Consider the following 13,051-nt stretch of genomic DNA (forward strand, 5'->3'; position numbering starts at 1 on the left):
CATATGATCTATCCTGGAGCCAGTTCTGTGTGCACTTGAAGAATGTATATTCTGCTGCTGTTGGATAGGACGTTCTGTGTATGTCTGTGAGGTCCATTTGGTCTAAAATATAGATCAAGTCCAATGTTTCCTTAATAATTTTCTGTCTGGATGATCTAGCCATTGTTATAGTTGGGGTACTGAAGTGTCCCGTACTATTATTGTATGAACATTTGCTTTATATATTTAGATGCTTCAATGTTGGGTGCATATATTTACAATTTTTATGTCCTCTTAATGAATTGACTCCTTTATCATTAGATAATATCCATTTTTGTCTCTTTTTATAGGTAGGGTTTTGTTGTTGTTTTTGGTAGAGATAAGGCTTTACTATGTTGCCCAGGCTGGTCTCAAACTCCTGGCCTCAAGCAATCCTCCCACCTTGGCCTCCCAAAGTGCTAGGATTACAGGCATGAGCCACTGGGCCTGACTCATTTTTCACAGTTTCTTACTTAAAGGTGATTTTTGTCTGATATAGGTATTACTACCCCCACTGTCTTTTGCATTTCATTTGCATGGAATATCTTTTTCCATCCCTTCACTTTTTATATCCTTAAAGAGAGGTGAATCTCCTGAAGGTAGCATATAGCTGGGTCTTGTTTTTTTTAAAAAATCCATTCAGCCACTTTGTCTTTTTATTAGAGAATTTAATCCATTTACATTCTAAGTGACTATTACTAGGTAAGAACTTACTGCCATTTTATAATTTGTTTTCTGGTTGTTTAGGGTATATTTTGTTTCTTCCAGCCTTGCTGTCTTCCTTTGTGATTTGATGGTTTTCTGTGGCAGTATGCTTTGAATCTTTTCTATTTATGTTTTGTGCATCTACTGCAGATTGTTTGTGATTACCATGATCTTTGCAAAGAAATCAGTTCACATTGTCATATCCCAAAAACTTGCAATTAACTAGTAAGGATGTGAAGTTCATAACTGAAAAAAACGAAAACAAAGATTTTCAAAGAAATCAAAAAGGTTCAAGGATACATTTAAGCAAAGAATGAATTATGCGTGAGTAGAAGCCAAATTTTTAAGGTAACTAAGTATAGGTTCCTTATTTAGAAGATGCTTAAGATTAAGTGCTACAATCTGGAATCTTCACAGCAACTGAGATTTGCCAAGCGTGTGTATGTGTAAACTAAATGGCATAAACAGCATCCACATTTGGCAAACCCCTCTGTTTTCAGGCTATCCTTTGGGATAGCTGAAGGTGTCCTCTAAGTCATATTTTATAAAGTTTTTCAAGCACAATTTCCTTTTTTCCCCTTCCAACTAGGCATTTAAAAAAAAAACAGTGCTCATAGCATGATGGATATATTCATATGAATAATATTTTATATTACTCTTGGCTGCCTGAAGCTTTCAAGAGGAAATTTCATTGTTGGTCCAAGATCCTGGGATGGAAACTCACCAGCCCACTGACACTGGTGAGGCACGCCCACCAGAGCATCAGGGTGGAACAGTTGTTCTCTGGACTATTTACTGTGGTAGGAGTTAGGAATTTGCAGAAACTGTGTTTGGGAGGAGGAAGAGGTCTATGCCATGTAGTCTAAGCATATGTTTTCTTCTTTCTCACTTTGTAAGTATTGTTTTGCTGGCATTCTTCTTTATGCATTTCTGATAATTATTTTTTAAAGAGATGAAATCTCCCATATTACTCAGGCTAGTCTTGAACTCCTAGACTCAAGCAATCGTCCTGCCTCAGCCTCCCAAGTAGCTGGGACTACAGGCATGCGCCACCATGCCTGGCTGATTTTTTCTATATATACATTTTTAGCTGTCCAGATAATTGCTTTCTATTTTTAGTAGAGATCAGGGTCTCACTCTTGCTCAGGCTGGTCTCAAATTCCTGACCTCGAGCGATACTCCTGCCTCAGCCTCCCAGAGTGCTAGGATTACAGGCTGAAAACATATCTTGTGTGTGTGTGTGTGTGTGTGTGTGTGTGTGTGTATATATATATATATATATATATATCTAAAACTCAAGATCTTCCCCATAGCCAGCTCTTAATTTTTGCTTCCATATTTTTATTTATCTAAACCTTGAGAACAGTTTAAGAAGTCACCTAAGCTTGACTTTCACAGATCAGACTCCTCTGTATACTGCATTACGGAACCTTCTTGATACGACCTCTGAAATGCTGCTCACAACTGAAGCCTCTGTTCAAGCCTATACTCCTACGACCCTAGGCCACGTCTTCACACTGTTAGCACTGTAGCTACGTTAATTTAAACTTTATTCCTGTGATGGTCGTTTATGCTGTTCAAGTATTTTCAGCATTCTGGGCACATAGGAGGACTGTACTTCCTGCCCTCCTTGTGACAGGAGGGGATCATGTGACTGGTTTTGGCCAGTAAGTGGGGAGGTGTGTCATCGGTCACTTCTGGGCCAGAGCATTTCATTGCGCTTTCCCTCTGCCCCAGTAACTGGCAACTTTTGTGATAGTGGGGTAATGGGACCAGGCGATACGGACACAATGGACACCGAGTGTGAGCATGATGCGTCTTGTGACAAGCTATTTAGATTTAGGGTTGTAACCAGGGCATAACCTGAACTGTCCTGATATACTTTCCCACCGTCCATGCTAAACACTGCACCTGGTCACAGCACTACCCTGTCCAAACAACTCATCTCTAAGTACCAAAGTACAAATCCTTTAGGCTGTCATTCAAGGCTTTTTATAACTTGGCCCAAGTCTCCTCTTCCAGCCTTGGCTCCCACTTCTATACTGAACAGTTAAATGGGCTTCCTAGGAATTCACTGAGCATGCCCCCCAGTATCCTTTCCAAGTGGCCACATCTAGCATCTGTAACTAACGAAGGGGCAGAACTTAGGTCCCAGTGTGGATTTTTGCTCGGCATTCATGTCTGTCACTAATGGCTAAGAACTTTCTGCACTGACTTTTCCCAATTCTAGTCCCTCTTTCTGGAACTCTTATTAAACTAAAGTTGGATCTTCTCATTTGAGCTTCTTGACTTCCAACCTCTCTTTCCTGCGTTCCATCCCCTTATTTCTGTGCTGTACTCCGGGTTAATTTTCTCAAGATCTATGTTCCAGTTCACCAATTTCCTCTTCAGCGGGGCCACCTAGGTCTCTCCGCAGGGCCACAGCACTGTGCAGTGGTTTTCTACTCTGGATTTCAGTCTCTTCATTCTTGGATCTCTGAGCGTTTTTTAAATTTTTTATATAGTGTCATCCTTGCACAGGGGCCATGCTAATCTCTGTATCGTTCCAACTTTAGTGTACGTGCTGCTGAAGCGAGCACGGGGCATTTTTTAAAACCTTCTTTTGCACTCAACTAAGCATTTAACAGGTGTTAACTGCTTCTTATATCAAGCACTTCTATGCAGTAAAGAATGAAAAGACTTTCAGGTTATCTTATAAAAGCCATAGTGTGCCAAAAACAAAAATTCTGTATCATGTTTTGCACATACTTTTTATTTGTTGAATAAATGAATATTTTATCAATATGTACATAACCACATAGAGCGAGCACTATATTTAGAGCAAAATATTTGGGTTCTAATATGCAAAGCCACTTACCAGCGATGAGGGCTTAGGCAAAGAACTTAATCTGAGCTTAGCTTCCTCAACTGTAAAACTAGGCTACTCAGACCTGCGTGGTTTATTGCACAATAAACCACACAGGTTTATTGCAAGGTTCAGATGCAGAAACAAAGTGCGATGAATACAACTTAGAGCAATACAAATATAACAAGTAACAGCAATTGAATTTCAGGTTGAAGAATAATCACACCCTCGGATGGTATCGATGGAGTCAACGAGAAAGTGACAATAGCTGATTACTAATGAGAATGAATATGCCATTCTTCTGAGTGGGAAGAATTCTGCAAAATCCTGTAGCCTGTCCCTATGACTAATCACTTCCTAGACTTCATGAAGATGTCAGAGACCCACCATCAATAACTCTCTCACAGAAGCACAGGGCCAAATGTCCCACGTTTATTTACATATGAAATGTGTTTAATACAGTTATGATGATGTAGTGCATAACACCTGACAGCAGCAAGACCTTTTGAGGAACCGAACGTTGACTACAGTATATCATGCAAGTATCTATATATACACAAAAGAATTTTTCTTAAAAAAAAAAAAAAAAGGTACAAAACATGATCAGGGATAAATACAAGATATAAAATGCAAAAGAAAACACAGAACAAAAACCAAACAATAGAACTCTCCCAGAGAACTATAAACGGAAGGGACAGAAGAGTACCTCTGCTGCACTTAATAAAGCAGAACTACTGACATGAAATATACTTATTGAAATGACGGAACTAAACCCAGGTGGCTCAGTGCTTAATCTAATGGCCAATTGCAACACTCAGGCTGCTGCGTTGCAAGTCGGTGGTTGAAGTTGTGCATCCCAACTCTAAGTACCAGAACATTTGGCAGTAGCACCCAGAACAGGAAACACCAACTCTTCTGACAGCAAAGGGTTAAGTCAACTGTGATTTTTTTTTTTCCTGTCAAGAGCCAGAAAAATACTTGATATTCTTAGTTGTGTTTCTGTAACAGTTAATAAATTACATGACAAAAAACCTGACTATATAAATCTATTGGTCTAACGACATATTTGTAACTTTTATAGTAGTCCAGCCCTTTCGTAACTTCATCTCCTTGTGCTCTTTAAGCTGGCCTTGCAAATTTGCCCAGAAAACAACCAAAATAGTTTTTGTTTCCCTTTTAGAATACCCTGGGTTCCCCATTCCTCCAGATGCAATTAAGGAAAGCTACATTGTTTCCTGGAGTCCTGGCCTGTTTTTACCCGCCGCTGGGAAAGAGGCGACCTGCAAGGCTGCTTGAAATACTACATGGCGTGGCCTGGAAGCCACACGCCCGCACCGGAGTGCAGTTGTGCCTCAACGGTGCTCGCTCGCTGAGAGCAGGCACGTCGAGGGTGGTGCTAAGACACTTAAAAGTTCCTAGTGTTTTTGAGACCCACAATTATCTATAATTTATGTAGTGAATTCTAAAAATTAAAAACACTAAAAAAGGCATTATTTTAGCCTGTAATTAGTTAACCCATTCAAATTCGCAACATACAAAATGATTTATTTGAATTCAGGAACTGCCCCTGTTACTAAGAACTCCGTTTTAAAGAAACAGTACAAAAAAGAAAAAGTCTAACCCAAAAAAAAAAAAACTCAATATTTTCCACTAAATACTGATACAAACATGTAACAAAGAGTATAAAAAGTTATTCATTTAAATATATACAAACTCTTTTAAACTCAAATACTGTTTTAATACTTATCGAGGATATATACGACCAGGTGAGGGTAGGTGGAAAGAGAATATATTGCAACAGCCTAGACAGTACTGTTAACTCTATTATACTGTGAACTTTTTGTAACAAAAATGTCTTTTTTTATTCCAATGGGGACAGGGATTTTCCTTGGGGAACGTCTGTGGCTATTTCTCAGCTGAACTCATTCTTTTGGATTTAATGAAGGCCATGCCGTGTGTCCGCATGTGAGTATTTAAGGCAGCTTCAGTTTCAAAAGTTTTTGCGCACACTTTGCACTTTCTGTCTGACACGGCGCCGTCGGGGGATTCGTCCTCCGGGCTGGGTTTGTTCTCCTGCTGGCTGTCTTCCCCGGCCCCGTTCTGCTTGGACACCGGCTGAGGCTCCTTCAGCTTGTGCACGATGAACAGGTGCCTGGACAGGGAGACGTGAGACGTGTAGCAGAGGCCGCACTCCCGGCACTGGTAGGAGGAGCCGTCCGATTTGTGTTGAGGGATGTGTTCGTGGAACTGCAGCAGGTTTTCGGTGGTGAAGCCACACACGGCACATTTGTGAACCTTGAACACGTTGATCTTCAGCTTTTTCAGTGGTTGGGTGATCGCTCCTCTGGGAGGCCTGAAGTCTAGAACTGGTTCTTCCAACTTCCGCTTGGGACTGGGAACCTTTGGGGGCGGGGGGGGCCAAAAAACAAAGCAAATGACACAACTGAAAACCATCCTCCTCTACTGATAAATGATCAGTTCTGACTTGAGAGCTGCTAGGAAAACGTGTGCTGCGTGCTTTGAGACTTAGAGGGCACTGAAATCGCGCATTTGCCACCCCACTGGAGGCTCACACACTGTTCTCTGCTCCCCAGACAGGAACCACACCCAGCCTCTGGGGCCCAGCAGTGGACAAACAAGCCTTGTCTTTGTGGAATTTATGTTCCAGCGGAGCTGGACGGACAGAAACAGTAGGAAATCCACAGCACGGGAGAGCCAGGAACACCCAGCAGGGCCTGATGGAGGCTGGACAAGCAGCAGGTATGTGAGCGTCAAGTGACATTTGAACAGAGGCCTGACGCAGCAGGGACTGTGGTCCAGTACCCAGGTGGGAGCAGGCTGGCCCGAGGGGCAGAGTTCCAGGGACACTGCAGGAGACGGCACAGAGTGAGGCAGGGAAGCTCTCAGGGAGAGACACGGCCGGACTCTGCTTCTCCCCTAAGACAGGAAGCTGCTGGGGGACCTGCCAGCTGTCCCTGCCTTTTTCCTTCTTTCTACTCTCCAACTCCCTACCTCAGCCCATCTCCTCACTTCTAGTTCTGCAGAAGTCCAAGCCACGGGGCCGCGTCCCCCCTACCCTCCAGGTCCCTCTCTCCTGCCCTGTGCACAGGCACCTTCACACGTGGCCTTAACCTGAAGCCACCTGTGCCCGTATGTTCTTTAACTCCGAGGGGAAGGACGGCGTATTAACGTGACACTAGTCTGATGAGGGTTTACTCAGTGATTAACTCCTTGAATGTACACATGTGCTTTACACCCAGGTACACTCCAGACGCAGCACCAAAGACCACAGGGCCCCTTAAATGCTGCACTACGGCTTTCTTTACCTCCAGTAGCGCTTGGCACCTGCAACACCCTGTACGTGGGTTCCTATGTACGTATATATTGTTGCCGGACTGAAGTTTACTATCTGCTGATAAAATCACAAATTTGTGCTTTAATCATTACAAAGAGAATTGAGGAATCACATTCTTATTAGGTACCCATCACAACCAATATATTGCCAATAAAAAAAAAATCTAGCTATAATACATTCCTTCTGGCTAGGAACCAATTTCCATGAGTCAACGTAAAATTTTTGAATTCAAATATGCAAGTAGATCCCTGACCCTGTTTCTGCAAGGATACAGAAGAAAACTTAGAAGATTACCTTTCAGAGGCAAGATGAGAGGTCAGAATGGGTGTAGAGGGAGATTAGCCACTACCTTATACCTCTATGCATAGTCTGAATTTTAAAAGGTACGCAACTAGACAAACGCTTGCATGAAAAGAATGAAGGGTGAAGCGAGTCAGCACAGCTTCACTGTAAAGCGAGCGTCTAGGATGTTTCACCTTGGCGTTGTCTTTTATCTCCACTTCCTCCTCGTTGGTGATGTCCGTCATCTCTTTCAGGTCGGGGTCCTTGATGCCGTGCATCAGCTGGATGTGCTTCTCCAGCATCAGCCGCTTGGTGAAGGTCCGCCGGGAGTCCGGGCAGTGCCTGCGGGGCGGGGCGAGGGCGAGGAGGTAACGCCCCTGCTGGCAAGACCGCGCCCAGCGACCCTCACCAGCCAACAAACAGCACACTCAGGTGGGCCAAAGCGAAATAAGCCAATTTGTGTAACTTTTTTACAGCTTTTGTTAGAAATTCTGTTGGTTTTTGTGTCCACAGAGGACCAGCCTTATTTGGTTCAGATGGAATATTTATTTTCTAGGTTTCCTTAAAGTATTTTACTTAATTTATAATTCTAGATGGTTTTAAAGTGTTCTTTACAATGACTCAGTGTTCCCTCAGAATTGTCATGACAGACACTTCAGTATGAAGAAAGTCCCTCCCTGACCCTTCATCCTGATGTTAATTATTCCTGTCTGCCTGCAACAAAGAGCGAGCTTCTAGCCCAAACTCTTCAACACACAAATACTGCATGTGTGTGTATCACAGCACCCAAATATGTGCCTGCATATTAAAATGTAGAAAATTATAAACAGATCCAAAATAGGTCAATTAGGTTTTCATTTTGTGCAAAAGATTATAGATTTATAAAGATCATTTTTCTTTGAAAAATATTTTACTATTAATAAGAGGCTAAAGACAGGTTTTAAAAAAAGTTAATGACCATGGTGATTAAATGCTCTAAGCCAGACGTGAAGAATGCCACTGGAGTGAGGAGGGCTGCAAAGTCTCTCGTGGTCTTATTCAGAAACAAATTTGCTGCCTTCAAAAGGGCTTCTGTGGGTTTTCTAATGACTGGCCCCACAACCCAACTGCATGTTAGACACTGTCCACAGGGGCAGTGGCGGCACCACCACCAGAGGACAAGCGCTCTCGGGGAGGAGGGGGGTTTTGCTGGCTGTAAGTTAGACGACAATCCCAGCATTTTACTGCCTTTCAGTGACTGCATGGGGAGACACAGAAAACTTATAGGGAAGGAGTAAGCCAGGCCAGGCTTCCCTTCCGTCTTCTTAGCCCAGGGCACCCTTCTAAATTCTGATTCTTTTGATCTGGTCTCAACACACAGACTTTATTTAGGGAATATTCTCACCTCACCAAAATCACTCCTAACTTCAATTTCACTGAAGGAGAGTCTACCTCCCCAGTTTTCCTGCCCCGCAAACTTTCCCTAACTGGACCAAAGTCATCATAAGCCCCCAGGAATCTGACTGCCGAGCTTCACGACCCTCCAGGGGTCCCCCTGGCCTTGCTCTGATCAGACATTCATGCGACCTACAGGCTCGCTGGCCTGAGGATCCCTGTTACATCATCCCACTTTAGGCACATTCTGGCTTAGTGGGTAAAAAAGATTTTCCACTAACATTGTAAAGTGGCTTGTGATTGTCTACTGGGGCCTGAATTGACAGTGGCCATGCCAGTCCCTTGAATGTGGCCTCAGCCACTGACGGGTACTGAAAACAGGCCGCCCTGCCTCCTGTGGCAACTGTAGCCCAGGCCCAGCCTAGGACGGAATCTGGAAGTAGGCCCTGGCCGGGCTCCCTCTGAAGCCCTGAGTAAACCAACCAGCCCGATCAGGTGCATGCAGAGAGGCTGGAAGGCATCTTGTTTAACTGCTCACTACACATCAGTCACCTCCTCAAAACTCTCAGTAACAAAATATATGCCTCTGGATCACAAAAGAGTAGACACAGGCTATGCAAGAAAATGCTCCTTAGTATTTTTTAAGTGTGACAACCCAATCCAAAACTGTGCCAAAACCAGAGAAGGTAATTTAAGAAACATAACCTAGGAACTGGGGATCCTAGCAAGCTAATGGTAAAATATGGAAAACCTTCGAGAAGTTAGTTGCCATTGAATCCTCTCACTGTGCTCGCCGTTAGAAACCCCGACTTACGAGCAGGTGTACACTTTCCTGATGCCCTTGTGCTTGATCCGGTTGTGCCGGCACAGGCTGTGGGACGAGCTGAAGGACTTGTCACACTGGCGGCAGGGGTGTTTCTTCATTTGCTTGATTAGGACAAAAGAGAGAAAGGAGAGAAAGTCACTTAAAGGAATGAAAATAGGCACATTTGAAGAATTAAACTTTTCCTAACAGTTTGAGCATCCCTAATCCAAAACTCTTCAAATGCCAACATGAGGCAACAAGTGGAAAATTCCACACCTGACCTCATGTGACAGGCTGCAGTCAAAACTTTGTTTCATGCACAAAATTATTTAAAATGTATAAACTTATCTGCAGACTCTATATGTATAAGGTGTATAGGAAACAAATGAATCTCTTGTTTAGACTTGGGTCCTATCCCTAAGATACTTCATTATGAATATATAAATATTCCAAAAATCTGGAAAAAATCCGAAATTTGAAACATTCTAGTCCCAAAAATTTTGGATCAGGGATACTCAACCTGTATTTAAGGATACAATAACAAAACTAGAAGATTCTTTTTTAAAACGCAGTAGAAATGGAGGGCAGGGCCAGAGCAACCACAAAGGGGCTAATTTCAGGGAGACATTTAAGAGTAAAAAAATATATTTTTTCATTCAAATACTTGTTTCTGATTCAACACAAACATCCAAATATTTGAAACAAAACATTAAATTTCTTTTGCAAAAGAGTTCCTTTTTGAAAGCAGACAATACATGAAAATACTATTTCAGTAAGTACCCAATAAAGCCATTACTTTGTTGTATATAGAATATGCCGTCTTACCCAGTTTGCCATGTTAAATTTCTGGCTAATTTTAAACATTTTAAAACTTTACCCTTTAAGGATTAAGTATCAAATAATAATTATTTAAGGGAAGAGTTTTCTAGAATACCTTTTATTTTAATTAATACTATTTGATTATCTCAAGAACACAACTTTAAAGCTACTTTAAGGAGGCTGCCTGGTGGTTTATCTGGGGAGTGTGTATACAAGCTAGCAAGTAGGTAAAGCCTAACTTTTTCCCCCTCATATTTAAAAGTTTCCTACTTTGGCTAAGACACAACTTAGCCAATGTATTTCCATGCAGAACCTTTGAAGTAAATTAGTAAGTAGCTTAACTTTAAAACAAATTCTTTGGGTATGACATGTGTAGCAGTCTGGAACTAAACAAATGTCATATCACAAGGAAATTAAATCAAAGAGCTGTTACAGCCTCATGAATGAAACAAAATTTGGCTCAACCCTCATTAAAAATAAGGCTGAAGTAGGACTCATGTGAGATAAACTTCCAATTTTTGGCAGGAAGAAGAGATAAGTAAACAATTGCAAACTAAATGATAAAAGAGATTTTTTTCAAATTTTACAATTATTTTTCCACCTGACAAACATGTCCTTATTCAAACTGCTAGGCAAATCTGAGTGGCTGAGAGTCTGGCTCTACAGCACCAGAGATGGGCGGACACCTTGTCTCTGCCACCACGGGTCATGGGACCTGAGGAAGGTTATTCAGCCTCCGGGAACGCCCCCGCCTCAGCTGGGAGGTGGCTCGCTGCCCTGCCTTCTTGAATGTAGCCAAAGAGTGAATAAGAGGTAACAAGTTTACCTTTCCCCACCAGTTCCATGTGTAGTAACAAAGTAACAAGTCTTTATTTTAGATCAAAGCTTTAAGTCATGAAGAAACAAGACTATGTTTCAATAAAGATATTTAAAACTCTAGTATCTATTAACAATTCCTTTTGAATTTGATACATATAAAATCGACACTATAACTAAAGATCGACAGCAAGAGCTAAAACACAGACATCTTTCTAAAAGCGGGGCAGTTTTAGCAAATAATCGTAGCCAATTTAGAGAAGAGAAATAATATCTTTCAGGGCAAGAGGGCCCAGAGAAAGGAAAATTGGATTTTCTATTAAGGTGAAGGATTTACAATTTTATTTCTTGTTACTGTGCAGTTATGTTAATATCAAAACAAAATGAATAGAGAAATGCCAGTAAGGACATTCTCAGCAGATGATAAATTAAATGAACAGCTTAGCTGAACCAATACCTATTTTCAAAAGAGTCGACGATGTGTTAGATATCCTTTATCATCTTTATGAAAAAATGTAGACATCAACTCTGCAATCCCAAAACATTACAGCAGGGTTTCTGATTCACTGGTGACAAGAAAATGAGAGTAAATTTAACACCAGTTTCCAGATCAAACCTGCCACGTTTGCCCTGCCTAACAAAACACATGACTTTCTTCCTCCGTTAAATTTTAAATATTGACTTATTCAAAGGTACTTTACTTAATTTATTTTTATAACTTCTACCCTTCAATATTATGAGTTCATACTGCTACTTTAACAACACAGAAAATTTTTATAAGTCAAAAGAATGGAAAAACGGTGTTAGGAAAGCAGACAGCCCATCGCCACCCTTCTGTTTAAGGCCACTTGCTTCCTCCTGGGCTCGGTGTAGTGTAAGCTGAGACTGAGGGAACCAGGGCCGTGAGAGGACTTTTTATAGTTAACATCAGTAAAGGGACACGTTTTCCCACTCAATTCTGAGTTATTTTGTTTTTAAATAGAACTCTGCAAAGAAATAGGAAACTAATAAGCTGGCAGGGTCCCCAAAATTTTTAGCATAAAACTTTTTTCAGAGTAAAAATATCAAATAAAACACTTGGGCCCATTTCTTAAACTTTCTCCCTAATTTTTTGGATTCTCTTATCTTCACTGCTTTCAAGACAGAAAGCATTAACAGTTCCTCCTCTCACCCAATGACGTGGAGAGTGCCTACCCCGTGGTCGGCATCGCAGCTCTGGGACGCACACTACCTCTAAAAGCCACTCTTTGTGGACAGCATTTAGTGGGTGTGTCTCTGCCCCAGGCTCCCGCACAATCCGCCATTTCCTGTTCTGATAACTCGTCCCTCTGTCTCCGTGCTTGCAGGCCTCTTTCTATTTCAGCTGACTTCTGAGGAAGTTAGAGGGGAAAAGTCCCAGCTTCACGCAAACAGCTGGCAGGCATCCACTTCTCCACCCTGTCCTGAGGGTCCCTACCTCCCTGAGGGCTCAGCCTCGCACCTACATGCAAAGAGCCTCCTTGGGACCACCACACACCCAGAAGCACCCACAGACTTAATACTGAAGGGTGCAGAATTATTCTCAACCCATGCTGACACACGCCCTGTCAACACACTTTATGAAAAAGGGAAAACCAAACCAATGACAAAGTACAGCACCAGGAAGTCCCTCAGAATTTAACTCCTAAAGCATGGAACAACACTTCCACTTGGGAATCTATTCTATGGTTATCTCCACACCCTGTTACAACCCAACACACTTGCTCCTAAAAAAATAACTGCTAGCAAGAGTTGGGCAATGAAAACCATAGGAATTCTAGCAAAAATGGAGGTAAGAAAACAACACTCAAAAACTCAATGACACAGCCAGTAAAACGTACATGCACATGTGCTAACACGTGCATGAAGAAACGTCAAAATACATGAGAAACTTAGTAATTACTGGTGGCAACGGCAAGAATCGGACTTTCCACTGCATTCCTTTGTATTGTTTGCATTTTTGAACCATGTGAATGTAGCACATATGCTAAAAATTCTTTGTTGCCTCAAAAAA

At 41.9% G+C, this 13,051-nt stretch overlaps 1 protein-coding gene and 1 pseudogene across 16 annotated transcripts in view; both read right to left on the minus strand.

Moving 5' to 3' along the window:
* Nucleotides 1-3,201: 3,201 nt before the first annotated feature.
* On the minus strand, nucleotides 3,202-3,302 carry LOC138383530 (U6 spliceosomal RNA; annotated as a pseudogene).
* A 152-nt stretch (nucleotides 3,303-3,454) lies between these two features.
* ZNF532 (zinc finger protein 532) overlaps nucleotides 3,455-13,051 on the minus strand; it is a 101,006-nt gene continuing 91,409 nt past the window's right edge. For 12 of the 16 annotated variants that reach the window (XM_069467955.1, XM_069467950.1, XM_069467947.1 and 9 more), the window contains 3 exons: nucleotides 9,394-9,506; nucleotides 7,400-7,547; nucleotides 3,455-5,968 (listed from right to left, as the gene is read on the minus strand). In XM_069467955.1, the coding sequence (XP_069324056.1) occupies nucleotides 5,474-5,968; nucleotides 7,400-7,547; nucleotides 9,394-9,506 (756 nt within the window). In that variant the 3' untranslated portion in view covers nucleotides 3,455-5,473. The remainder of the gene's footprint in view (nucleotides 5,969-7,399; nucleotides 7,548-9,393; nucleotides 9,507-13,051) is intronic. The other 4 variants (XM_069467952.1, XM_069467959.1, XM_069467956.1 and 1 more) reach the window with 1 other exon arrangement.

The sequence above is a fragment of the Eulemur rufifrons genome, chromosome 5, assembly GCF_041146395.1.
Source record: "Eulemur rufifrons isolate Redbay chromosome 5, OSU_ERuf_1, whole genome shotgun sequence".
NCBI classification, from domain to species: domain Eukaryota; kingdom Metazoa; phylum Chordata; class Mammalia; order Primates; family Lemuridae; genus Eulemur; species Eulemur rufifrons.